Source organism: Gorilla gorilla, chromosome 16 (genome assembly GCF_029281585.2).
Source record: "Gorilla gorilla gorilla isolate KB3781 chromosome 16, NHGRI_mGorGor1-v2.1_pri, whole genome shotgun sequence".
Lineage (NCBI taxonomy): Eukaryota > Metazoa > Chordata > Mammalia > Primates > Hominidae > Gorilla > Gorilla gorilla.
Genome location: NC_073240.2, coordinates 64,343,424 through 64,370,827, shown reverse-complemented (window position 1 = coordinate 64,370,827; position 27,404 = coordinate 64,343,424). Strand labels below are relative to the sequence as shown.

Genomic DNA, 27,404 nt, shown 5'->3' with positions numbered 1-27,404 from the left:
TCTAGTAATAAAAAGCAAATTTATTACCCAAAACTAGTAAAGGGGGAAGTAGCCAGATTGCTATTTAAAGTAACTGCTTCAATTTTTAGAGGGGAAAGCAATTTTTAGGGTTTTTAAAAGGGAAGACTTGATAAGGAAGGCATACAAGAAATGGGCTGAGTATGATGTCTGTGTGTTTTGTTCTGGTGGCTATCTTGGGCTTCAGTCCACCTGGACCTCGGATTGACATTATTTTAACAATGGTCAGGTTGTTAATTAGCCATTTTGAAGTAATTTTTGGAGGTTTGCAGCTGGGTCTCCAGGCTTGGTCTGTCTCAGGATTAGCCCCTGAAACTTCTAAGACATCACACAATTAAATAGTAGCATACAGTTCGATAAATGAAAAGGGAGCATATCTGGTGAGAAAGGGGAGGGACGTGGAGTCTATTTTAAGGCTAAGGAGAAAGGATTTTGAGTTTCCTCAAGGTTATATCTTGAAACTCAAGAGAATGGGAAAAAAAGTTTAAAATGCATGTTGAAGTTAAGCTGCGGGCTGCATGGCTTCTCTGATACCTGCTACTCAGCTTCCCTCCTCATTCACTCTGCTCCAGCCACTCTGATCTCCTTGCACATGAGCCATGCCTGTAGTCCGCGGCCTCTGCACTGACTGTTCCTCTGCCAGGAGTATCTATGCCCCCTGCCTCACTTCATGCCTCAGATGTCATCTTCTCAGTGAGGCTTACATTGGTCAACCCTTTCTCAGAGTCTTCACCCCCCAATCTCTTGCCAGCAATCCCTAATAGCCCTTGTTACAGCCTGCACTTTTTTCCAAATACTTTCTACCTTTTTTTTTTGAGACAAGAGTCTCTCTGTCGCCCAGGCTGGAGTGCAGTGGCACGATCTTGGCTCACTGCAATCTCCGCCTCCCGGGTTCACGCCATTCTCCTGCCTCAGCCTCCTGAGTAGCTGGGACTACAGGTGCCCGCCACCACGCCCGGCTAATTTTTTGTATTTTTTTTTTTTAGTACAGACGGGGTTTCACCGTGTTAGCCAGGATGGTCTCGATCTCCTGACCTCGTGATTCGCCCATCTTGGCCTCCTAAAGTGCTGGGATTACAGGCATTGAGCCACCGCACCTGGCCCTTCTACCCTCTTATATACCAGTTACCTGTTGTCTCTTCCCCCACTAGAAGGTAAGCTTCATGAGAACAGAATTTGTCTTTTTCCTTGCTGTTTCCCTATTTGAGCAATGAATTAAGGAACCTGTGAGTAGGGATCAAGCTCCTCTTTCACACAGAAGAAACACCTGGCCTGGGAGGGGTAAAGGGCTTTGTCGCAGCTGGCGCTGGGTGGAGCCGGAGTGTGAACAGCGCCCATCACAGTGCTCCTCGCCTCTTCCACCCACCCAGAATTCTCCCCAGTGACCCAGGACCAGGCGGCTGCCGGGGGGCCGAGAGCCTTCACTAAATGTGACACATCAGTGACTACAGCCCTGAAATTCAAATTGGAAGCCCGGGCTTGTGCTCATGTCCAGCAAATCCAACAGGTGAAAAATCTAGCTTGTCAGCTTATAATGGTTCCATTATCAAAAGCTTAGCCAGGGCTGCTGGTTTTGTTTTTGTTTAGTTTTTTTTCTTCCAAATCATTTCTTTTTCCCTTATGATATGAGAACAGTAGAAAATATGGGTAACTATGCAGTTTATGTAAGCATTCAACAATTGGGAACGAATTTTCTACAATCGCGAGTGCGGTCACTCCGGGAACGCATCCGCCCCAGGAAAGGTGGGCGGGCAGACGCGCGTGCGGGCAAAACCGCAAGGAGGAGCGGCTCGGTGGCTCCTTCTGCCCGTGCGCCCCTGCTTCCCCTCCTCCTGCTTCACCGAGATCACTACCGGGGCCCCTGGAGGTGGCGGTCCCCAGGACACTCCGGGAGCCGGCGGGGTCTCGCTGGGTCGCTCCGCCCGGAGGCTCCCCAGACCCCTGCGCGGGGCAGCCCTGGCCCCCGTCACCCCCGCGCGCAAGTCGGCAAACTCCGAGTGGTCAGGTCCTCCCCACCGAGGTGATTTCGATCCAACGGCGATCGGAGTCCCCGAGGACGGTGCAGGCGCCTCCCGCCTCCGTGGGGAGCGCACAGCAGAAAGCCTGGGGCGGAAGCAAGAGGGGAAAGGCGGTGGTGTTGAGTGAGAACCAGCCGAGTGTTTTCCAAATATCCATTTAATCTTGCGTTTATCCTATGTATAAAATCGTAACGTGAGGTAGGCTTTCTTATCCCCACTGTGCAGACGGGGAAAATGAGGCTCAGAATATGCGGTGGTGGCCTGAAGGTGGAAGAGCTGGGTTCGAAGCCAGGACGGTCTGGGGCTGCGCTCCTTCCCCGAGGGCAGCGGCGGGGCGGCGTCTAGCGCTGCAGCAGCTTGCCGAGGGCCGCGGCGGGCGCGCGCGGGCGCGGGGGCTGGTCGGGCAGCATGGCGGCGCTGTGCTCTGCCCGCAGGGCCAGGCGCGGGCACGCGGCGCGCAGGCGGCGCAGGCCGGCCGCGCTCACGTTGCGGCAGAAGTCCACGTGCAATGTCTGCAGCGCGCGCCCGTCCGCCGCCACGGCAGCCAGCGTGCGGTTGGTGACGCGCGCGCAGTTCTCCAGGCGCAGTGCGCGCAGGCGTGGGCAGCAGCGCAGCAGGCGCGCCAGGCAGTCGTCGGTAACGTGGCCGCAGCCCGACAGCGTGACGGACGCCAGGTTGGGGCACCTGTGAGGAGAGTGCGGTGACCCGGGGCTCACTGGCTTGTTAAAGCTACCCAACCGCCCCATGGGACCGAGTGGACTCGTTTACCGAGGAGGACTCGGGCCCTGCGAGGTGAAGACACTTGGCTGCGATGACACTGCAGGGTTCCAAGTCGGCTTTCTGGCCGGCCCATTTTCCCTCCTCTTTCTGCCCCTGCACCCCACCGTACCTTCATCTGCGTGGGTTCTTGGCTCTTAGCCTTGGGAGCCCCTAGTGGGAAGCCCCGACCTCGGCCCAGCAGAGTCCTGGGGCGGCTGTGGACAGAGGGAATGCCGGTTCCAGGAGCCACAACCCTTGACTCTGTTTCGCTCTGGATGTGCTGCCTTGCAGGGGAGCGGTGCGTGGCGATTGCTCCAGTCTAGCTTCAAGCTGAGGCCCCTGAATGTCCCGGCGGGACGTGAGTGGGAAGAGGGATTTGTTTCCTTGGAGGTGGCCTAGTGACAGGCCCATCCCAACCCTCAAGGCGGTGGGGGCACGCGTTAGCATTGAGTCCGGGTTCAGCTTAGTAGACTAGAGCTGTTCCTGCATCCCCTGGGCCACCAGCCTGGAAAAGGGCAGGGTTCGGAGGCAGCTAGAGGCAAGCCCTGAGCAGGTACAGTCACGGACACCCACCCAGGTCGCTTGCCCAGAAAGCTTGGGGGACCCTCTGCTGCAGCCTCACCAGCCCCTCCCAGCAAAAAAAAGATCTTGAGCCAAGTTAGACTTGGTTTATCGCCGTGTCAGTCACTCACAGAGCCTTCATTTCGTCTGCGTGGGGGGAATAATGTCTACCACTGGGGTTGTGAGGAGCCTGCAACGGGGCCTTCCACAGGCAGTCCTAACCCGCTTTCCCTGGAAACAAACGGGACCAGCCTGCTTCCAGTCCAGAAGGACCGACTAATGGGCCGGGGCCTTGGCTCCCCGCAGCCAGAGGGAGCTAGAGTCTGGGCTGGGGAAGCGTTTCCCTTTCCCTGCCAGCCTCCCCCGCAGCTCCGTGACTGCCCCTGGCTGGGCCAGCTCGGCTCCTTTGTGCCTGGGGAGGGAAGTAAGGAACTAAAATATGCTGGGTGCAGCCAGGTGTCACACCGAGCCCGGGCCTCCTTCAGGTTCATGTGCCTTCATTAGTCACCCCGTCAACCTCTGCACCCCCAGTTTTGTACATGAAGAAACTGGCTCCGGGAGCTCAAGTGACTGGCTGGTGACTTATTTGCTGTCAGACCCAGGACAGATGTCTGAACCTTGCTGGGCGTCACTTCCTCATTTGTCAAGTGGGAGGAATTGTTACCTTCAAGGTGGTTATAAGGATTAGGTGTTTAAGCCTCAAAGGTGTTGGGTGATCTTTTCCTCTAAGAATCTTTGGAATAATTCTGATACAGGGAAAAAACAAAGAGCGGACTGTCCCCCTGCCCAGCCATCCTCAGCCATTTCTCCCGACCTGAGCTGAATGCCAGAAGAACCAGATTCAGTAGACGTTCATCAGTACCTACTATGTGCCAGGTGCCACTGTGTCATTTAATCCTCTTACCCTGTCGGATAAGAAAAATTTAGCACATTTTATAGAAGAAGAAATGAGGTTGCAAGAGTTTTAAGTATTTGAGCTGGGGTCACATGGTTGGACGAGCTGAGCGGCTCAGCAGAGTGCTGACAGCAAAGCCCTTTGCTCTTTATGTGACAGCAGGGCCCCTTGCTTGATCAGTACAGTGGCCTGGGAGGTCCACTTCACACCTTGCAGGTTTGGGGCATTAAGCTCGGTTCTCTTACAGTAAGAATGGAACAACTTCAGGACATGTTGTGCCATTCGGCTCCCCCCAACCCCCACCCATATCACTCTAGTCTAATTCCTGGGCCTTGTTAAGCCCATCAAAATAGCCTTGTCCAGTCGGGGCCCAGCCCCAAGTCCATCTTCTGTTTTCTTCCTACCAGCTCAAAAGAAAGGTGGGGTCACTACGCTGTTTCCTTCCACTCCTGTCGTGCTGCCAGCAAATAGCAGCTATGAACTTGGGTGGCAGTAAACTGTCTGAGTCTAGTTTTCCATGAACAGCCAGGGCCAGTTTGTTATATGATCAAGGGGGTGTTTTTCCTCAAAGGCAGCACGGGACTGGCAGAAGCTCAATGAGAGGCTGGTTGAATAGCTCTGTGTTCTTGCCTGGGCCGCTCTGCCCATGAGGCTTGGGACCATGGAGGGAGCCTGGCCTGGTGGTTCAGTGTCTATGTCTGTGTCTGGGGTGGGGGTTAGCAGATAAACACAAGATGTATTTGGGACATACACTAAAATATTATTCACTGTTTATCTGAAATTCATATTTAACTGGGCAGCCTATATATTTGCTAAAATCTGGCAACCCTAGACTGGGCAAATCATACCACCTCATGGAGCATCAGTTTACTAATTTGAAAAATTAGGCTAAGCCACCCTCCTTAGGAATACTGTGTAAATCAGTAATTCATCCACTCCTGGAGTCTGGTTTGGCTCAGCTGACCTGAGCACCCTGGCTTCTCCACCTCTGGCTCCCCACCCTCTCTTTCCTCCGCAGTTTCCCAGGCCTTGAGGGCTGCTTGCTAGGCCTAATGGAGGGGTGAGCTGATTGCTGCATCTGGAAGCCTTTTCCCAGAGCCTGACCTTGAAAATCCAGGCCCAGCTGGACCCACCCAGCACTTAATGACTACCAGTACGGAGGCCCCACTTCTTGGTGTTTGCATGAAGCAGCCCAGGACCTGTGAGGCTAAGAGGAGGATTAGCAATTGTTTCCCTCATGATTTTATTGTCTCCTGGGGACCCTGCTTTGGGCGGTCTGGATGTCTGCCTTGGGCCTAGTTTGAGGCGCCCCGAAGGTGGAGCCATCTTGGTCTCATAATTTGCTCTTCCCTGCCCCCCAAGAGGGAAGCCAGAGCTAGCGGGGCCAGCACTGCTCAGGAGGCAAGGTGGCCTACCTGTCGCACACCCGGAGGAGGAAATCATTGACCAGGCTCTCGTGCCGGCTGCAGATGCTTCTCTGGAAGGCACTCTTGAGCCAGTCCTCAATGCTGCACACCTGCACGCGGCTGGAGTGCCAGCAGATGGAGAGGCTGCGGAGTGCCGGGCCCAGGAGGAAGTTGTCCTTCTGGAGTTCAGTGAGGGAACGGAAGTGCAGCAGGGACCAGAGTGCGGGGTCCTCAAACACGTCGTGGAGCTGGGAGCAGGTCCTGGCAAGGCTCTTCCTGCTGTCCTTGTCTAGGAAGGAGAAGAGGTGCAGCAGGCACTCCCGGTTGAGCTGGGTTATGTGCATGGTGAGCAGTGGCCACATGTGAGTGCAGCTGCAGCCGGGGGACGGCTGACCTGCCTCCTCTCCTCCTCCCCGACTCTGGGCCGGTGGACATATATGGTTGAGGAATGGTGTTTATTTTTGGCTAACAACTGGTGCTGAAGCTCTGCGGAGGGGTGAGGGAAGAAAAGCCAGGACCTAGACACATGTGCGGCAGTCTGTGGTTCGGCTTATGTTCAGAGGGATTGGAGGTCCTGGCAGAAAAGGAGCCTATTGAAGTTACTTTCCTTAAAAGGGATTTTTTTTCCCTTTAGCTGACAATGGTGTTTAGCAGTGAGCACTTTTGGCTTTTCCCAAGGCGTTTTCATTGGCGGTGGTGGCGGCCAGGCCAGCTCTGTCTGGCTTTGCAGTCTGTACTTACGGGGAAGGAGTGTAATTGTAAATGTTAACTGTTTTGATTTTCTAGTACATCAGTGTGAATCTTTTGCTCCACCCTTACTAGGAAGAAACCTGTTGCGTGTGGAGAGCTAAGGGTGACAGTTGTGAGTTGTGAGCAGAGTCCATGGCTGCTGCCTCATTCCTGTTATTTTTGTGCCATAGAGTAATTGTCTCCAGGCTAGGCTGGTTGGCCTTCAAGCCCTGCTGCCTGCTACTAGGCAGGGGGATTTTCCTGGGACTCCCCAACAGCTAGATTTTTACCCTGAGTTGTTTCATAAAAGATTTTACTGAAGTAGCTGCTTTCCAAAGTTGTGTGTCTGTGTTTTATGTTTTATTGGTGCTTTGTTGTTATTGTTGTTTTTGTAGTTTTGGTCAAGCAGTACTGTGTTTTAAATTTAAATTTACTTGGCTGTACATTTTCTCACTGATAAGGCCTTGTACTACGTATAACCTGTATTTCCCAAAATGTCAGGATGGATGAGGTAGCTCTTAATGTGAAACTGCTTGAAACAATTTTAAGTTCAGTATTTTAGTCCGTCTTTGCCTTTAAGTTGACCACACACCATCCACTCTGAGTGCCCTCCGTTCCCTCTTGGAGAAGCCAGTGGGCCACCCCTGCCCTCTCTGACTCAACTCTAGGCAAGGTGCCTGGAGGTACTATCTGTGAAGCTCCCCCTTCCTGAGTACCCGAGGCTTCACGATATGGCAGACCCGTTTCCTCATGCTGCTTCACTCCCAAACCCAGGACCCAACCTTAACTCTCCTGCTTTGAATCCCAGTCGTTGTTTTTTGGTTTGCTTGGGGGATGCTGATACGGTGCAGCTGTATAGGCCACGTTCTGCCTAGGCAATAGTGAGAAGAGAATGGTTTTTCCTCTGCCAGCCCAGGGACCACCACCTCAGTGGTTACTTCTGTTTGTTCTCCCATTTGGAATAAGAGGGAATGGGAATCCTTGTGTTTTCCCATAGACACAAATGAAGCAGCCTATGCTGAACCCACTTCTGGAACTAAGGTTTGGTCAGGGCTGGTGCAGGGTGCAGCTTTGCCTTTAAAGGCAGAAGGCAGTCAAGCAAAGAAGAAAGTAGCCATTGTCAGTGGCTTTCCTGAGAAGCCAGCCTCAGCTGGTGCCCCTGTGCCTCCATTACTCCACCATGCCAAGATGAAGTACAGTAGGGGGTTCTCTTAAAAACAAACCAAGGAGGTCGAAAGGAAGCATTTCCCAAGGAAGGGGAGCAAGATACTGCTGCTATTTCAAGCTCATCAATGTAGTTCTGAATTATAGCTGACACCCTGATTTAGGCTCTGTCTAGGTGTACTTCTCCACTTAAAATGGATGCTGCAAAACCACAGGTGGTGTTATTAGAAAGCCACATTATCTCCACTTTCCCTCCCCAATCCTCCTCAAACCAGTGCTTTTCAGAGGGTTTGACCCTTAGGAATAGGTGGTTCTTTCCACTTCTTGCAAGGCCAGAGTGGTACTTGTGCCTTCCACTGAGTAAGTGTCACTGTGCTTCAGCATGGCTTCCAAGTTGCACTACTGCAGCCCAGCTGGAATGGCAAAAGATTGGCAGGGAGAACATTTAGAGCCTTGCCCCTCTGCTGTTCCTCCAGGTAGGCTGCAGGAAGCATCCTAGACTACCAGGGCGGGGGGGGGGGGGGAGGCGGGGAATGTGCTCCTGCATGCTGCAGAGGGTCTGAGGCACAACCAGGAGGTGACGAAGCTCTGCCCCTTTGGCCTTGTCCAGAGCTATGCTGTTTGGCAGCAGTGACAGCAACCACGCAGCCTCTGACCAGCACAGCTGCCAAAAGAGAATGTGCCCTACAGAACAAGGATGCATAACAATTTGAGCTGCAGGCACCTGTGTCTTCAATTTTAGAAGACTGACAAGAACAGGCAAAGGATGACTGTGGAAACAGGGTTCTGTCTGCAGGAGGCATGGGGGCAGGGAAGTAGTCTATAGGAACTTACTGTAAACAGGATGTTTATTTAAAAGCACTTATTTGCCTGTTTTACCTTAAAAGATGACCAGTATCCTTTGCTCAGAGCCCCAAAACTGGTGCCTCAGGGTAGAGTCTAGCTCTAAAGGGGAAGGGAAGGGGCCTCATTTTTATAAGATCAATAGTCACAAGAGACTGAGGGTGATTTCATTGGGCAAGGCTGAGTGGGACCTCAGGCACCTGACTGCAGGCACTAATCTCCAGGCCATCACTTTGCCCATACAGGTCACTTCATCCTGGCCCAGGTACTGCAGCTCCAAATCGTGGGGATTCTGTAAGAGCTTGCTACCTGTTGACTGAGGAGGCCCACGAGTCGAGTAAGTACATCATCATTTATGTGGCTCTACTGAAAAAAGGTGTTCAGAAATAAGTCAAAAGGAAAGAGAACAGACTTTTAATGATACTTTTTAAAAACAGTTCAGGTTGGTGAAGCAGAAAAGGGATGTGATTACAATTTAAATGAATCAGTCACTTGCACAATTAATCCTCTTGGCATCATACAAACTGGGTTTTAATGGCAAATGATGACATCATAGCATGACCAACACTCATGGAAGGCAGTCTAGAGTCCATCACGCTCACACCTGAGTGGGAAGGCATTGCACCCACTGACGAGACGCAGAGACCTTGGACTACAGATGACACCACATGCCCACTTCTCCTTCCTCACTTTCCTATGGCTACTCCTAGTCACCTGGGACCCAGGCCTTGGCTGCAGGAACAGACTTTTTCCATGGGCTTTTCCAGGGCCCAGGTGAAGAGGCCACTTCAGCAACAGAGGGTACAGGAGAGAGTTTAGGGGCTGGTGGAGATTAAAGTGGGATAAGTGTATCTAAATAGACTTATGTACACTAAACCAATGAAGGAGAGGTTTGGCTTTAAGAAATAAATATGTCCCCAACCCCAGAAACCAAGCTGCTGAGTAGGTTCCACAGGCGAGATACACATTTAACACTCACCCTGGGCCAGTACACTTGACTGGTTTAATTCTAGTACATCTGTCATCACTATACACTGAGTAGAATACAGTGGATAAGCAAAGGTTTCTCCACCATGGAGAGAGATTTGTGTTGCCACAAACTGTTTCTGTCACCCACCCGTGTGGGGACTTCTGAGAAAGTTTTCTTGTTCCAAGGAGCCATGTGACTCAGCGCGAGGCCCTTCCTCAGCAGAAGCTCTGAGTGAGAAGCCACATATATTGCTGGAGACAACATGGCACAAGGGAAAAGCCCTGAAGAGGACAAAAGATCAGCTTTCAAAATAGGTGTGGTAAGGCTACACAGTTAAAAATGAAAATACAAATAGGCACATTTACATCACTGGTGTTCAAGTGCACAATTGAGATGGATCCAATCACTTTTCTAAAGAATCTTCACACCATTCAAACGTTTCTGTTCAAGTAAAACCAACCAATAAAAACAAATTCAGAGAGAAGACGTGTTCATCTCGTAAGCCAACAGCATCACCTGTCTGAAGACCACTCTGCCCGACAAAGTAGTCCAACGTGTTGCTAAAGTTCCATTTGGTATAAAAATACAGCTTTTTTTCACCATCAACTCTGCCCAGGCCTTTACTGTTTAACAGCTGCCCATTCAGAGAGACTGAAGATCGAAGTATCAATGTTAGAGGTTACAGCTGTCTACCTTCTAAGCAAAAGAGCCTGGATTCATAGGAGATACTTTGCAAGATCAAAGGAGACTCACATTTCAGGTTGAATTAGATGTGATGTTAATGTGTGATACATCAGATCAGGTGGAGCTGTCATTTTTGTAGATCAGAACTCGTCAAATAGCAGAGTTTCATACAGTTTAACCTAATATAATTTAGCATTGTAAATTAATTTAAGCACACATCTCCCTATTATCTTTTAGGATTCAAAGTTGTAAGACCTAAACGTGATGGCAAAGTTTTCTTCTTTGGAGTGAAAATTTAGACCAGCACTGTCCTACGCCGAATGTGGGTGTTGAGCACTTGAAATGTGGCTAGAGTGACTGAAGGCACTGAGTTTCTAATTTAAATTTCAGTCACATGTGGCTAGGGGCCATTGTACTGGATGATATAAGTTTACACATAATTGCAATTTGCTCCTTGTCATGTTAAAGTGTTTAGCAGATGTGTTCTGGGAAGATGTGGGATTTATCCAGTTAATATTAAAATGGAAATGGAGCTACATCTGCTCCCACAACTTCAGATATCCAACCTGAGGGAAAGCCACCAGACTGTTTTTATATCATAAACTTAAAAAAAAAAAAAAAAAGGTCAAGATGTTTTTAATAGAACAGGCTGGGCGTGGTGGCTCATGCCTGTAATGCTAGCACCTTGGGAAGCCAAGGTGGGTGGATCACTTGAGCCCAGGAGTGCAAGACCAGCCTGGGCAACGTGGTGAAACCCCATCTCTAGTAAAAACATTAAAAATTAGCTGGGTGTGGTGGTGCCAGCTACTTCGAGGCTGAAGTGGGAGGACAGCTTGAGCCTGGGAGGTTGAGGCTACAGTGAGCTGTGATCATGCCACACTGCACTCCAGCCTGAGGGACAGAGTAAGACTCCATTAAAAAAAAAAAAAAAATTGCCAGAAAGTCTCGTTGGCTTAACACAAGATATATTTTGTCCCTTGTGGAGAATTGGTAGGCTATGTCTACCAACCCCCACCCCCCCAACCAAAAAAAAGAAAAAAAAAACCACCACAGGACTGTCTTAGAACACTTGTAGAAACCACAACTGCTTTCTTTAAATGGGATTCTGGTTCCAAATTTGAATCTGAGTTAAATCTGTTTTTTAAAAACAAAACTGGCTGGGCGTGGTGGCTCACGCCTGTAATCCCAGCACTTTGGGAGGCTGAGGCAGGTGGATCACCTGATTGGGAGGCTGAGGCAGGTGGATCACCTGAGGTCAGGAGGTTGAGACCACCCTAGCCAACATGGTAAACCCCCGTCTTTACTAAAAATACAAAAAAAAAATTAGCCAGGTGTGGTGGTGGCCACCTGTAATCTCAGCTACTCAGGAGGTTGAGGCAGGAGAATTGCTACTCGGGAGGCTGAGGTTGCAATGAGCTGAGATTGTGCCACTGCACTCCAGCCTGGGCAACAGAGAGAGACTCTTGTCTCCAAAACCCCCCAAAAAACAAAACGAAAACTCCACTTACTCAAACAATATTTTCAACTTGTCCTATCAGGATAAGCCAATGAGAGGTGTTAAAACCCAGAGCAGCGAAGATTCTAAATTTCCTCCTGTGGAAGCACACCCCCCAGTGATAAACTGAAGTGCTGGTGATGATCCAAGCAAATCCCAGAGGTTCACACCTCAGACTCGGATGCCAAACACAAGCAGTAAGTCTATAATGGACATGTCGTGACTTCCAGTGGTACAACTAAGGGGGAATGAGATACTGATTCAGAAAGGAGGCAGACGCCATGGCTTTACCTCACTGGTAACACCTATACCATGTCAGTGAGTCACAGCATTTTTTTAAACATTACATGTATTTGGTCTTTACTCCCATCTTACCTCTCCGCAAACAAGTATGCCCCAAAACCAAAAAAACCAACAAAGAGAGTAATTCTTGTATTTGCAGGACAAGTACAACTGAACCAACAAATTTATTTAGTTAGTGCTGATAAACAGCAGCCTCAAGAGACAAGCAGTAATTACCTGGTCTACTTAATGATGCCCTTTGTTATAGTTTACAGGCAAAAAGAATGATTCCTCAGCAGTCATTGTGAAATTTTGTGGGCCACAAGTATTGTGCATACATGATCCTTGATTTAGAGTCAACCTGATGTCCATTACAGCTGTGGAAAGGCAGCAGGCAGTTGTGTCGCTCTTCACAATAAGGAACACATCTTGCTTTCAGCATGTGAGAGGAACAAAAGCATTGATGTAAATGTGCCTCAAAGTGAGAACTGAAAACATTAACATAAAATAAAAAAGTCAAATAAGACTAAGTTCTTACAACTACATATAAAAATTGAATTATTACAACTAAAGCAGCAAATCAAAACATCTGCTGAGGTTTTCTGGTAGAACAACAACAAAATTAGTTGGTGCCCATGTTCAGTAAGTCACTACCATTGACAAAACTAAACCCAAAATAGGAAATTGAAAAGTGCATAATGAAATTAAATCTTGTATCAAGTATTTGTGGAAAACTGGAAATGTTTCTCTGGTATGGTTGGTGAATGATGATTTGGAGGAGGTATTAAAGTTTATCCGATCCAGCTTTGGCCTGGTGTTCCACGTAGAAAAGGATGTAGGCCTTCGCCTTCACCACAGTCTCCTCGTCAGTCAGTGTTACAGTACTGTCATTGAAGTGGAACCAGCGGCCTTCGTGAGTTGCGTATGCTGTGTAATGTCCAGAACCAACCCTGTAAAGGCAAAAGACCAAAGGAAAAAAGAACCTCAGAAATCACAAAAAGACCTGTACAACTATATAATGTTAGATTTAAATTTTAATAAGACATCCTAGACTTTTGATTTAAGATGCTTGTTAAATTAATGTTTTTTACCTTCCTCCAAACTGACCAGAAATCGAGGGTTTGCTAGAACACAAAGCAGATGGCCCCGGACTAATGGAGAAAACAGAGATGAGGAACTCTCAACCTAACAAGCACAGGTCAAGGCCTACGGAAACATGGAAAACTAGGTACCAGGTTTTCCTGCAGACGGAAGGCCTGCAGCTAGAACAGACCTTTGTAGGTGCCAGGAAAACCCTATTTAAATAATAAAGATCCATCTCATCATTTACTATGATTCCAAATAAACCACCAAAACCAAATTTTAAAAATAAGCCTTTTGCACGCCTACAAAATCACATTTTTGAGGGGAAAGAAATACCAGGAAGAACAAGTAAGGCAATCAACCCTGAGGAATTGACTGCAGAAAACCTAAGAGAACTTTACATTTTTAAATTAGTGCTAATAGTATCAAAAAGATAGTGCAATCATAAAACAAGAATAGGCTGTTATGAAAAAGTTGTCAGAAAAATGTGACTGATTTAATATAAATATTTTATGGAGGAGCTAATCTTTTATTTGGATACAGATGAAACCCAAATTGGTGATTTGGAAAAGTAGGCCATGGCAGTCTTTAAAAACACAGACAGAAATCATTAGAGTATTTAAGACATGTGGAAGAGAGATCCAGGAAATTCACTATGCATATAATAGGGGTACAGAGAACAAATGATTTCAGACCTACAGTATAAAGAGTTTCATGAGCTGAAGGCACCAAATTAAAAGTGTCCCTACCAACTACCAAGCAGGAATACACTCCAAGGAGAAAAAAGCCAGGTGCCTGTAAAGTAGTGAGAATCAGACTTGTCATTCATAACACTATGTGAGTGTAGACGTTACTTTATCACAGCTCTGCGGGAAAAGGGTTTTCAACATGGATAGTCGTCTGCCCACATATAGTAGTCTTAAGTTTGAAGGTAAAATAGCCACTCTCAAACCAAAAACCAGAAGGTTAGAACCCTCATACAAACTTTCAGGGGAAAAAATTAATGTTTTTTAACAAGACTTAAAATGAGTCTTTAAAGTAGATGACATGGAGTAAGTTATTCCAATTAATTTCCCCTTTTGCCCCATTTAAATTTCAATTGGTAAACGAATAAGCAACTTTGGAGTTTGTGGACAAATAAGACTGGGTCCTAAATACTGGGTTCAAATGAACCATTCTTCATTTCACTTTTATTTACCTTCCCTTAAGCCTTCACAACATCATCTGAGGAGTACTCTTCCGCACCAAAACTGAAGGAAATTTCACCTACTTTATCTGAATCCATTTTTTAGGAAGAACTAGCAAGAGTGGTACAAAACTGCAGGTCATTGGGCTGGCCACCAGGTATTCCCACCCACCAGAAGCTGGCTGTTGTACTCACCCGGAACCGTGGTGCACCACCACAGCGGCGAGGTCATACAGGCAGCTCTCCGGGCCACTGTTCTCAGGCTACAGAACAAGGAAGAAGGAGCAGTGTGGTCAATGACATCAGTATCTCGATGACCTCTACCCTCTCCATGTGATGACAATCTTACTGAAGAGCCATTTTTTCACCATGCTAAAAAGGTAACCACCTTACCTCTTGCTAAAAAGGTAACCACCTTACCTCTAGTAAGTAGCATTTCATGTCTAGGCCTCTCAGTGGAAATTCTACGTATGTATCAACTTTATTTCTTAAATATGCTGTCCAATGAAATCTTTTCAAATGTAAGCATAGCACCTGGAGGACAGAGATGAGGTCAAAGATTGTGAACACCTAATTTACCTTTCAGTCAAAGTTTGATACTACTATCAGTTCAGTAAATAACATTTTAGCTGCCCTATCAATCATTCTTCCATGCATACCTTATGCATTCATTCTGTAAGGGGTTTAGCTTTTACTGAAAATCCTAGAGACAAATACAGAACAGTTCACATAGTGTAAAGTTATAGACATGGTCTTAGCAGTCAAGCATTTTCCCCTTGAAATTGCTTCATAACTCAAAATTCAACACTCACCTTGGGTAGTTTTTGAATCCAAAACTTTTTTGTGGACTTTTGTTTCTTTTTGCATTTATGGCACATATATAACTCTGTCTCATCAAGTTCTTCTAAGTCGGTAAAACTGCGAAGACAATCTAAACAAATTGATTTTGGCAGCATTAAAACAAGATGCCTTTTGTAAAGGCAATGTACTTGCCTTTTGTAAAGGCAATGTACTGTAGAAAAAAGACCCAGGTTTAAAATCTCAGCTTTATTAGCTATACGACCTTAGAAAAGTTAACCTTTCTCAATTGCAAACTGGAGACAAAAAATAATACCTACTTTGAAGAACTATTGTAAGGAAGAGAAATAACATGTGTAGAGCATCTGGCATCATGCCTGACATCTGGTGATGATCAATTGTGTTGGTTTTACTATTAATGATAATTCATCTGGATAATTCTGATAAAATGGTTTCCTGATGAATTTAAAGTTTCAGTTGTAGTTTTCTGTCAATATGTTACATTATACAGGACAAAGCTCCAAACTCATAAAAAAAGTCAAATTTAGATAATTTAAAAATAAACATAGATCACAGAAGGCTACACTATCAACCTTCTCTGTCCAGACGCTGTACTCTCAGTTCCTAGATAAATCACAGCTACATTTTTTTTCATTTAAAGATGTAATTGTGTAACCTGGGGTTTAGTAAACTACAGTCCTAAAACATCCAGCCAGCCACCTGGTTTTGTAAATAAAGTTTCATTGGAACACAGCCATGCCCATTTGTTTACATTATTGTCTGGCTGCTTTTACAGTACACCAAACTGAGTCACTGGGGCAGAGACCTTATGTGGTGCAAAGCCTAAAACACAGTAAATCTTCACTTAATATCATGACAGGTTCTTGAAAATTGTGACCTTATGTGAAGCAATGATAAACCACTTTTTTCTCATCAGTTATAACTAAACGTTAAAGGAAATTATTATTGGAGGACCTGCTGTATGTCATTTTGCTTTAAACTTGCAGTTTCCAAGAACCTACTGATGACATTAAATGAAGACTTAATGTATTTACTCTCTGGCCCCTGTGCCAATTCCTGATGCAATCAGATATTCATAAATCTATATAAAACACACGTTATTCTGTAGAAAAAAATATGAATGCCTATGGACCCCACACTTGGATTTTCTCGAGTACTCAAGGAGCCAGGGTCTCTGTGCACGGCCTCTCCTAGAGTTGTGCAGTGGACAACCTGTGTGGCCATGTGCTTCTTACCAAAGATAATTCCCCTTCCTCTGCCCAGAAGTAGCCATTATCCTGACTTTTATGTTAATCATTTGTCTTTATAGAACATGTATGTATCTTTAAATAATATATTAAAGTTGGGTATCAAGCAGAAACCTAGCTGTGTACAGAAAGGCGCTCAAGTTTCCAGGCCATAGTCAGCCTTTGTGTCCGTGACAGTAGCAGACAGCGCCCCTTCAGGGAAAGTTAGTGGAGGCAAGGTGTGGCAGAGGACTAGACAGTCTTGAATATGCCTTTGTTGCCTGATCCCAGTACCTAGAAGGCACATTCCTATGCCTGCCTCCCTACAACTCAATTCTCGCCTCCCTGCAACTCAATTCAATTCTCACTTCTTTGAGACTTTCTCAACCTCCAGTGGACAGTTACCATTCTTTCCTCAATTTCCCACAAATACTACATTGCCAACCTGCTCAACCTGCTATTTTATGTCAATGATGGTTCCTGGGAAAGGATGTATTATATTTTGACATTACATTTCCTGAAGCAAGTCTCAGACATTACAACCAAAGTTGCAAATAGAGTGATGCTGTTCTCAGGAGCCTCCCAAGTCCTACATCTCTGGCTACAAAGAAAGAGCACTGACTACACAGCAGACTGGCTGGCTGGCACTAATAATCCCTTCAGACTGATCACTATGGTGCTTGTGAGCTCTGCAGCTGAAGTCATGGATGCTTTCTTCAGCAAGTATTTGTTACATCATGTAAAAAGCTATGGCCTTGGCGGGGACAGCGGGGGTCATAGGGAGAATAAGAAATGAGGAAAGGAAACACAGAATTTTCCACATTTAAAATCATCATTTGAACACTCAAACTAGAAAAAAGGAGAACTTCAACATGACAAAGGCCATATATGAAAACCCACAGTGAATATCACACTATTGAGTGAATTGTGAAAGACTGAAAGCTTTTCCTCCAAGATCGGGAAGACAAGGATGCTCACTTTTGCCACTTCTGTTCAACATAACATTGGAAGTTTTAGCTAAAGCAATTAGGCAAGAAAAAAGCATCCAAAATGAAAAGGAAAAAGCATAATTATCTCTGCTGACAGATCACATGATCTCATGTAAAAATCCCTACAGTTAAAAAATTAACTACCTGAAAGCTATAAAATGTTGCTGAAAGAAATTTTAAAAGACATAAAGACATCCTGTGTTCATGGATAGGAAGACTCACTATTGATGTCAGTTATTCTATATTGATGTCAACTTCATCTATAGATTCAGTGCAATCTCAAACCAGTAAATTATTTTGTGGATGGTGACAAAATTACTCTAAAGTTTATTATGGAATGGCAAAAGACCAAGAATAGCAAATACAACATTGAAGAAGAACAAAATTGAAAGACATTCACATGCCAAAAAAAAAAAAAAAATTCTAGACACAGACTTTTATACCCTCCACAAAAACAAATAAAGTGGATTGAAGGTATAAAACTTTTAGAAGATAACATAGGAAAAAATCCAGATGACCTTGCATTTGGCAATGGCTTTTTAGATGCAACACCAAAGGCACAATCCATGAAAGAAGGATTCATGACTTCATTAAAATTAAAAATTTTTGCTCTGTAAAAGATACTGTCAAGAGAATGAAAAGACAGGATACAAAATCAACACACAAAAATTAGCTGCATTTCTATACACTAACAATGTATTCATTGTTAGATATTTCCAAAAACTAAATTAACATAATTCCATTTATAGTAGCATCAAAAAGAATAAAGTACTTAGGAATACATTTAAGGAGACAAAAGACTTATACCTGAAAACTACAAAACATTGCTGAAAGAAATTTTTAAAGACATCCTGCATTCATAGACTGGAAGACTTGATGTTGTTAACATGATTATTACTACCCAAAGCAATCTACAGATCCAATGCAATTCTTCTCAAAATCCCAATAGAAATTTCTGCAGAAATACAAAACCCATCCCGAAACTCACATGGACTCTCAAGGAATCCTGAATAGCCAAAACAATTTTGAAAAAGAACAACAAAGTTATAGGACTCATACTTTGAATTTTAAAACTTACTACAAAGGTATAGTAATCAAAACAGGATGGCACTGGCATAAGGACAGACATACAGACCAATGAAATAAACTCTTACTATATAGTCAACTGATTTTTGACAAGAATGACAAGACTACTCAATGGGGAAAGGACAATCTTTTCAAAAGATGATGCTGGGGAAACTAGGTATCAACATGCAGAAGAATTAAGTTGGACTCTTACACCATATACAAAAATTTAAATAGATCAAAGGTCTTAAACATAAGTCTTTTTTTTTTTTTTTTTTTTTTTGAGGCGGAGTCTTGCTCTGTCACCCAGGCTGGAGTGCAGTGGCGCGATCTCGGCTCACTGCAAGCTCCGCCTCCTGGGTTCACGCCATTCTCCTGCCTCAGCCTCCCGAGTAGCTGGGACTACAGGCGCCCGCCACCACGCCCGGCTAATTTTTAGTATTTTTAGTAGAGACGGGGTTTCACCGTGTTAGCCAGGATGGTCTCGATCTCCTGACCTCGTGATCCACCCGCCTCGGCCTCCCAAAGTGCTGGGATTACAGGCGTGAGCCACCGCGCCCGGCCTAAACATAAGTCTTAAAACTACAAAACTCTTAGAAGAAAATGTAGGGGAAAAGCTTCATGACATTAGATTTGGCAATGATTTTGATATGACACCCAAAGCACAGGCAACAAAAGAAAAAATAGATAAGCTGAACTTTATCAAAATTAAAAAATTGTGTATTGAGGGATACTATAAAGAGAACCACAGAAGGGGAGAAAAATATTTGCAAATCATGTATCTGGATAAGGGATTAATGGCCACAATATATGAAGAACTCCTAAAACTCAGCAACAAACTGATTCAAAAATGGGGAAAGGACTTTAATAGACTTTTCTCCAAAGAGGCACAAATGACCAACAGACACATAAAAAGATGCTCAACATCACAATTACTAGGGAAATGCAAATCAAAACCATAGTGAGATACTACTTCACAGTTACTAGGATGGCTGTTATTTAAAAGACAAAAACAAAAGCAGAAAATAACGTGTTAGCTAGCAAGTGGAGAAATTAAAACCTTTGTACCGGCTGGGTGCGGTGCCTCACACCTGTAATCCCAGCAATTTGGGAGGCCGAGGCGGGTAGATCAAGAGGTCAGGAGGATCGAGACCATCATGGCTAACACAGTGAAACCCCATCTCTACTAAAAATACAAAAAATTAGCCGGGCATGGTGGCAGGTGCCTGTAGTCCCAGCTACTAGGGAGGCTGAGGCAGGAGAATGGCGTGAACCTGGGAGGTGGAGGTTGCAGTGAGCTGAGATCACGCCACTGTACTCCAGCCTGCGCGACAAGAGCGAGACTCCATCTCAAAAAAAAAAAAAAACAAAAACAAAACCGTTGTACCTTGCTGGTGGGAATGTAAAATGGTACAGCCACTGTGGAAAAGTTTGGCAGTACTTCCGAAAGTTAAACAGAATTATGATTCAGCGATTCCACTCTTAGGTATATACCCAAAAGAACTGGAAGCAGGAACTCAGATACTTCTACACCAGTGTTCATAGCAGCATTATTTATAATAGCCAAAAGGTGGGAAGAACCCAAGTGTCATCAACAGATGAATGGATAAACAGAATGTAGTCTATACATACCAGAGAATATTAAGCCTCAAAAAGGAAGTAAATTCTGAGACATGCTTACAACATGGATGACCCCTGAAAATACACTAAGTTAAGCCAATCACAAAAGGATAAATATAGTATGATTCCACTTATATGAGGTGCCTAGAATAGACAAATTCATAGAGGATACAATAAGAGTTACTGGGAACAAGAGAGGAAAAGTAATGAGTTACTGTTTAATGGGTACAGAGTTTCTGTTTAGGATGACAAAAATTTTTACAAGTAGTAATGGTTGTATAATATTTTGGGCGTGCTTAATGCCACTGAATTACACACTTAAGACAGTAAAAATGTTACATTTTATTCTATGTATATTTTACCACACTTTTTAAAAAAATTGTTTTAAGAGACAAGGTCTTCTTCCTCTGTCACCCAGGCTGGAGTATAAAATAGCTCACTGCAGCCTCAAACTCCTGGGCTCAAGCAATCCTCCCCAGTAGCTGAGATTATAGGCATGAGCCACACTGTGCCTAGCTCATTTTTTTTAATTGACAATGTCTGCTTGAAACTTTCACAGGCAAATAAGAAGGCAGGGAGAGTATGACTCTGAAATACTGTCACTCCAGCCTCTCCATCCCATTAGCCAGATGGTTTATGATTCACCAGCAAGACACTGTTGCCCATGCTACCTAGCCACACAACACTGAAAAGCAGAAATGCCTCAACAGCAGAGAAGCCTTTTTCCACCCCCCTATATTTAACCTGTACAGACCCACTTTCTGAAGGGGTCTCCCCGTGTGTGGAAGCATGGGGTCATTCAGAGGGCTATTACTGAGTTGGCAGGTGGTATTCTAAATCTCCTTTAGTAACTGTTTAGAAGCTTTAATTTCAGGAATTTGATACCCTGAGCAGCACTGAGATTACTGAAATAATCTATCAACATTTCACAGTAACTCATCTGCATTTATGTGAAATGCACATAAATACTAGACTGCTCTCTTGTTCCTTCTACCTGCCAGGCAAAGCCCCTGCCATCACCCTGCTCCTTTTCTGAAACCAAAGCACCTCTCGCAGCCTTCCTTCCTGTCCTCATCTTCTCTCCAATGCAAAGGAGGTTCTTTATGCCTTCTCCCAGCATCTTCCAGCATCTTCTTGCTTTCCAACATTTTCTTCCTCCCTGCCTTTTTGAGTTGCTTAAACTTACAAGGTGACCATGTAGTGGTCTCCCTGCTGATTTATGAACAAGATAATGGAATGTTAGTCCTTTTCTTCTAAGACCACATGAGATACCAAAAAGGAATAGACATGATCAGGTCAGGCCCATAAGATGATTCATAAAGAGGCAATATAAGCTTAGCCTGGTTTTTCAAACCCTCAGTTTAAAAAATGGTGGCCCTAACTGCCTTGAGAACCCCTCTCTGTTCTCCCTTTTGGTACTGCCTGCCAAGAGGTGGGGACATCCTCAGGATCACAGCCAAAGCAGAAGGTAAGGAGACTGGTGTGCCCAGTAGGGCCTCCTGGAGAGTTCTCCTAAGAAAGTGCTATTATAGTAAACCCTAGTTGGATTAGTAGAGAACAATCTCCACTACCACTGTCATCTTTTCATGGGTTTTAAAAAGTTACCTGAGCATCCCCAGAAACCTAATGCCTATTTGTAATCCTCAGCCTCCCAGAGTGCTGGGATCACAGACATGAGCCACCATTCCTGGCCCTAAAAAACAACTTTTAAATCAGTTTCTAAACATAAAATTTCTGAACTACAGTATGTCTGAATGATAAGCTTATAAGGGATGTATATGTTCCTCTTTTTACTTTTTTGAGTTTTCTCCAAATTCTTCAATAAACATATGTATAAAGAAAACCATTATTAAAACATACAGGCCAGGCATAGTGGCTCACGCCTGTAATCCCAGCACTTTGGGAGGCTGAGGTGGAGGATCATTTGAGCCTAGGAATTCAAGACCAGCCTGGGCAAAAGGGTGAAACCCTGTGTCTACAAAAAATACAAAAAACACAAGCATTGCAGCATGTGCCTGTAGTCCCAGCTACTCAGGAGACTGAGTTGGGAGGATCACCTCAGACTAAGAGGTTGAAGCTGCAGTGAGCCATGATCCCACCACTGCACTCTAGCCTGGGCAACAGAGTGAGACCCTGTCTTTTAAAAAACAAACATATGGGCCGGGCACAGTGGCTCACACCTGTAATCCCAGCACTTTGGGAGGCCGAGGCGGGTGGATCATGAGGTCAGGAGTTTGAGACCAGACCAATATGGTGAAACCCTGTCTATACCAAAAATACAAAAAAAAAAAAAAAAAAAAAAAAAATTAGCTGGGTGTGGTGGCTGCACACCTGTAGTCCCAGCTACTCAGGAGGCTTAGGCAGAAGAATCGCTTGAACCTGGAGGCAGAGGTTGCAGTGAGCCAAGATTGCACCGCTGCACTCTAGCCTGGGCAACAGAGCAAGACTCCATCTAAACACACACACACACACACACACACACACACACAAACCAACACAAACATACATATAAACACATGGACATATATTTCTTTAAGAGGAAGACTGTCTAGATATAACATACCCTTAACATTCACAGATTTGGCAACTGCTATTTTAACTATTTGAAAAGCCTGAATGACCCTGAGATGTACCTCAGTTTAATATTTTGCAGCAGCATGAGTGTGAATTTCACCTCAGAGCTCACATGTGGAAGTGAATCATATGGCCTGTAAAGAGTCTATTAGCAGCCAGGCACGGTGGCTCACGCCCGTCATCCCAGCACTTTGGGAGGCCGAGGCAGGCAGATCACTCGAGGTCAGGAGTCCGAGACCAGCCTGGCCAACATGGTGAACCCCATCTCTATTAAGTACAAAAATTAGCTGGACATGGTGGCTTGTGCCTGCAATCCCAGCTACTCAGGAGGCTGAGGCAGGAGAATCGCTTGAACCTGGGAAGTGGAGGTTGCAATGAGCCGAGATTGTGCCACTGCACTCCAGCCTGGGTGACAGAGCAAGACTCCATCTCAAAAAGAGTCTACTAGCTATCCAGTGTTCACATTTCAGTAAGGATCTGAGGAAGCTGCTTAATGTTTCATTTGTACTTTACTGCATTTCCTAAAAGAAAAAATATATATTTATATAAATATTAAAATAATAAGTATATATGCTTATATATATTATATATTCATATATATATATATGTACCACTTTCTGAAACTCTTAAGATTCTCAAAGATTTCAGGGCATATATTTCACAACCGTCAGTCTTCCACATGATATAAAACAGCATCTCTATGGAAAGCAGGAAATAAAGCTCGTTTGTTGAAGTTATTAGGTCAACTTTATATACTATATAAATTTAATTTAGCAAAGCAGTAGTTTGGAAGTATACATTAAGTTAATATGCATTTTTTACTATCCCCCAAATAGGTATTATAAAGGTGACACACATCAGTTAAAACAAATGAAAAAAATAATTCATAGTTCCATTTCCCTCCTGAATCCCACTTCCCTGAGATAATCACTGTGAACAGCACAGTGTATGCTGTTTAAGAATTTTAACACTCATATAAATGTTTATCTTACACAAATGGAATTATTCCACACACATATGTCCATGGACAGTTTTTTACTACACAATATTTTGTAGCTATGTTTCTATGGCATAGTTACTGGTCAACTTTATCTTTCTTAATTGCCACATAATGCAATTTATTAAACCAGTGCCCTACTGGTGGACATTTAAATTGTTTGATTTTTTTCAATAACAAAGTGTTTAAAATCTTTTACACATATTATTGTCCACCCTTGTAAGTGAAATTAGTATGTCTAAGGAAATGCCTATTAAAAATGGTGATCACTACCTCCAAAAACAACCATGCCAATTTAGACTTATAACACCAACACGAGTGTCCTCTTCCACTGACATCCATCTTTACCCTTTTCACCAATCTTGTTTTACTTACATTTTCTTGAATATAAGTGAGGATTAACTTTTTAGATGTTATAATGATCATTTATATCTTACTCATGTACTCTGCCCAAGTCACCTTTTTCATATATGTCCAAATATTTGTCTCAAGTTTATCATCTCTTTTCCACTTTGTTTATGGTCTTTTACCATTGCTCAATTAAATTTATGAAACGTTTCCCATTATAGGTTCTGGCTTAGAAAGCTCTCCCCTATGACAAGATCATAAAGATGCTTTCCTATAGTGTCCTGTGGTTTTATGTTTCACATTTAAATATTGAAACCTCAAATTAATCAGGGAAAGGATATGAGGCAGGGAGGAAATTAATGTTTTCCCAAATTTTCATTTACACTAACACCATTTATTGCCTAATTTCTTATTCGTCCCACTGATTTGACATTCTTTGGCATACTGTAAATTTGCATAAATATTTTACATTAGCACCTGCTCTATATTAGTAGTTCTAGGACATTTCCTATCCCATTGCTATGTTTCTACCTTACTTTCATTTTAGAAACTTCTTTAGCTCTTCTTGAGAATTTCTGCTTACAGAGGAATTTTTGAATAAATTAGAATAAATGTAGGGAGTAATCTGGGAGAAAATGGACATTTCTACCATATTGGGTCTTCCCATCCAAGAATATGATGTGGCTCTTTTTATTCAGGCTTTATCTGTCCTTTTATAATGTTTTATTAAAGTATTGCATATTCCTTATTAAATTTATTAAGTACTTTTGAGTTTTTATTGCTACTGTGAATAGATTATTTTGCTACATACAGAAAGCCAGCTGGCTTTTTGCCTGAACTTTTTAGCTCCATGTTTATAATATATTTATCAAAGTATTACTTGTGTTTGATTTTTTAAAAATTGAGGCCTTCTAGAAAAGCAGGTGTCCTCCTGCCTAGTCTCACTCTCCATGGCAATAGTTGTTAATATTTCTCGTAATTTTCCAACTGATTATCCTGAAATGTTCTAGGTATATAATCAATCTGCCTGCAAATGTTAATAATTTGGTCATTCTATAATTTATTCTTATTTCTTTTCCTAGTTTATTGCCTCGTTCCTCCAGAAGACATCTGAGCAATATTTCAGTAGGCCTCCTGGCTTATTCCTGGCCTTAATGGAAAATCATCAGTGCTTCACCATTAACTATGATGATCACTGATAGCTTTTAATGAATAATTGTCATCAAGTTAACATTCCTTTTTTTTTCTTCTTTTTTTTCTGAGACGGAGTCTTGCTCTGTCGCCCAGGCTAGAGTGCAGTGGCGCCGTCTCGGCTCATTGTAAGCTCTGCCTCCCGGGTTCACGCCATTCTCCTGCCTCAGCCTCCTGAGTAGGTGGGACTACAGATGCCTGCCACCATGCCCAGCTAATTTTTTTTTTTTTTTTTTTTTGTATTTTTAGTAGAGACGGGGTTTCACCGTGTTAGCCAGGATGGTCTCTATCTCCTGACCTCGTGATCCACCCGCCTCGGCCTCCCAAAGTGCTGGGATTACAGGCTTGAGCCACCACACCCGGCCAAGTTAACATTTCTATTCCTAATAAAAGTTTTTTCTTCTCTTTGTTTTTGAGACAGAGTGTCACTGTGTTGTCCAGGCTGGAGTGCAGTGGCGCGATCTCGGCTCACTGCAACCTCCCTCCCTGGTTCAAGCCATTATTCTGCCTTGGCCTCCCAAGGAGCTGGGACTACAGGCACATGCCACCGTACCTGGCTAATTTTTGTATTTTTAGTAGAGATGGGGTTTCTCCATGTTGGCCAGGGCTGGTCTCGAACTCCTAGCCTCAAGTGATCTGCCCGTCTTGGCCTCCCAAAGTGCTGGGACTACACTGCACCCACCCCTTTCTTCTCCTTTTAATCAGTAATATATTTGGGATTTTATCAGTATCTATTTGGACTTTTTTTTTTTTTTTTTTTGAGACAGGGTCTCACTCTCTCACCCAGGCCTAGAGTACAGGAGCAGTGCAGGCTCAATGCAGCCTCCAACTCCTGGGCTCAAGTGATCCTCCTTGCCTAAGCCTCCCAAGAAGCTGGGATTATAGGCATACACCACCATGCCCAGTTAATTTTTCTTATTATTTTATTTATTTATTTTGAGACGGAGTCTCGCTCTGTCACCAGGCTGGAGTGCGGTTGCATGATCTCAGCTCACTGCAACCTCTGACTCCCTGGTTCAAGCTATTCCCCTGGGTCAGCCTCCCAAATAGCTGGGGTTACAGGTACTCCCCACCACACCCAGCTAATTTTTGTATTTTTAGTAGAGACGGGGTTTCACCATGTTGGCCAGGATGGTGTCGATCTGACCTCATGATCTGCCTGCCTTGGCCTCCCAAAGTGCTGGGATTACAGGCGTGAGCCACCACGCCCGGCCTTCTTTTTCTTTGTACAGACAGGGTCTCGCTATGTTGCCCAGGCTGGTCTCAAACTCCTGGGGTCAAGCAATGCGCCCACCTTAGCCTTCCAAAGTGCTGGGACTACAGGCATAAGCCACTGTGCCTAGGCATTTGGCCTATTAGGGCATTTTGATTTGTTTTCACCTAATTATATTTCTAGTATTAAATCAGTCCTATTTGATCTCTGAATATTATTGTTTTAGAGTTGTATTTGCTAATACTTTATTTAGGATTCTTCGATCTATAATATAAGTGAGATCAAACTACATTTTCTTTTTCATGGTATCTTTGTCAGGTTTTAGAACTGGGGTTATTTAATGCCTTTTGCAATATGCATATTTTTAGTTAATTTCAAAAGTTATTTAAGTTATTTAAGATGGGTCTTTCTCACCATCACTTTTCCTTTCTAAAGGAAAACTAAGCTTAACAATTACAAATCCAAAAAGTACACAAGTAGTTCTTGCCAGGTGGACTCAAAGCACATAGAAGACATACTAGGTAATCACAAGTCTCCATCTCCAGTAAATAAAGAAAGGTGTATCAGTCAACTGAAGTCCATGACATTCTGGATGTCCAAGAAGAGAAGTGCCCTTAATGATAAGGGTGGTCAACAAAAACACAGTGAGGAGGTACCAGACCCTGTCATCGACTTTTTAAAGCCGACAATAAGCTCTTAAATAAAAATCAAGCCTGAGGATTCAAACAAAAGCCAGCTGAGAATACAGGAAACATGTTTCCAGCCAAACCCTAAACTACTTGGGATGGTCTGGGCCCCCTGAAGCTAATACCAATCACATCAGATTTCAAGGATTCTGTGCCAAGAAAAATACTCCGTGGGATGCAAGGCAGATGCCACTTGCCACTTTTCTTGTTTGGGGAAAAATCAGCCATCTATAAGCTCTGTCATGCACTCTCCTCCTGGATAGGCTCGAGAAGTGAGACTCTGCTTGATATTAAACTATTCTGGGATAAGTCATAACTGAAATGTTATGAAAGTCAATAAGAATTACATATAGAACCAACTCAGAATGAGGGAAACAACACAGAAAAAAGGAAGGAAGCAAGGAAAGAAGCCTAAACAAACTAGTGTCTCTGAGTCTTCTAGCCAAAGATCATCTGGATTTACTAAGTTTTGTTAAACATCAGAAAGTACTGTTCAGGCTGGGTGCGGTGGCTCATGCCTGTAATCCCAGCACTTTAGGAAGCCAAGGGGGGTGGATCACTTGAGGTTAGGCGTTTAAGACCA

The 27,404-nt window shown here is 44.1% G+C and overlaps 2 protein-coding genes across 6 annotated transcripts in view; both read right to left on the bottom strand.

Annotated features, from left to right (window-relative positions):
- On the bottom strand, positions 1-6,197 carry FBXL22 (F-box and leucine rich repeat protein 22). 2 transcript variants are annotated; one of them, XM_031002445.3, is made up of 2 exons: positions 5,667-6,197; positions 1-2,720 (listed from the first exon to the last, which is right to left on the bottom strand). In XM_031002445.3, exons 1-2 carry the CDS (start codon positions 6,017-6,019, stop codon positions 2,378-2,380), a joined length of 696 nt encoding a protein of 231 aa, XP_030858305.1. In that variant the 5' UTR covers positions 6,020-6,197; the 3' UTR covers positions 1-2,377. The 2 variants fall into 2 exon arrangements, with proteins under 2 accessions (XP_030858305.1, XP_004056358.1); XM_004056310.5 differs by having other exon boundaries at positions 1-2,121.
- A 2,594-nt stretch (positions 6,198-8,791) lies between these two features.
- The window catches only part of USP3 (ubiquitin specific peptidase 3), a 93,159-nt gene continuing 74,546 nt past the window's right edge, over positions 8,792-27,404 (bottom strand). For all 4 annotated transcript variants that reach the window (XM_055362538.2, XM_063698587.1, XM_019010755.4 and 1 more), the window contains 4 exons: positions 14,906-15,024; positions 14,514-14,627; positions 14,289-14,356; positions 8,792-12,774 (listed from right to left, as the gene is read on the bottom strand). In XM_055362538.2, coding sequence (XP_055218513.1) covers positions 12,609-12,774; positions 14,289-14,356; positions 14,514-14,627; positions 14,906-15,024 — 467 coding nt within the window. In that variant the 3' untranslated portion in view covers positions 8,792-12,608. The remainder of the gene's footprint in view (positions 12,775-14,288; positions 14,357-14,513; positions 14,628-14,905; positions 15,025-27,404) is intronic.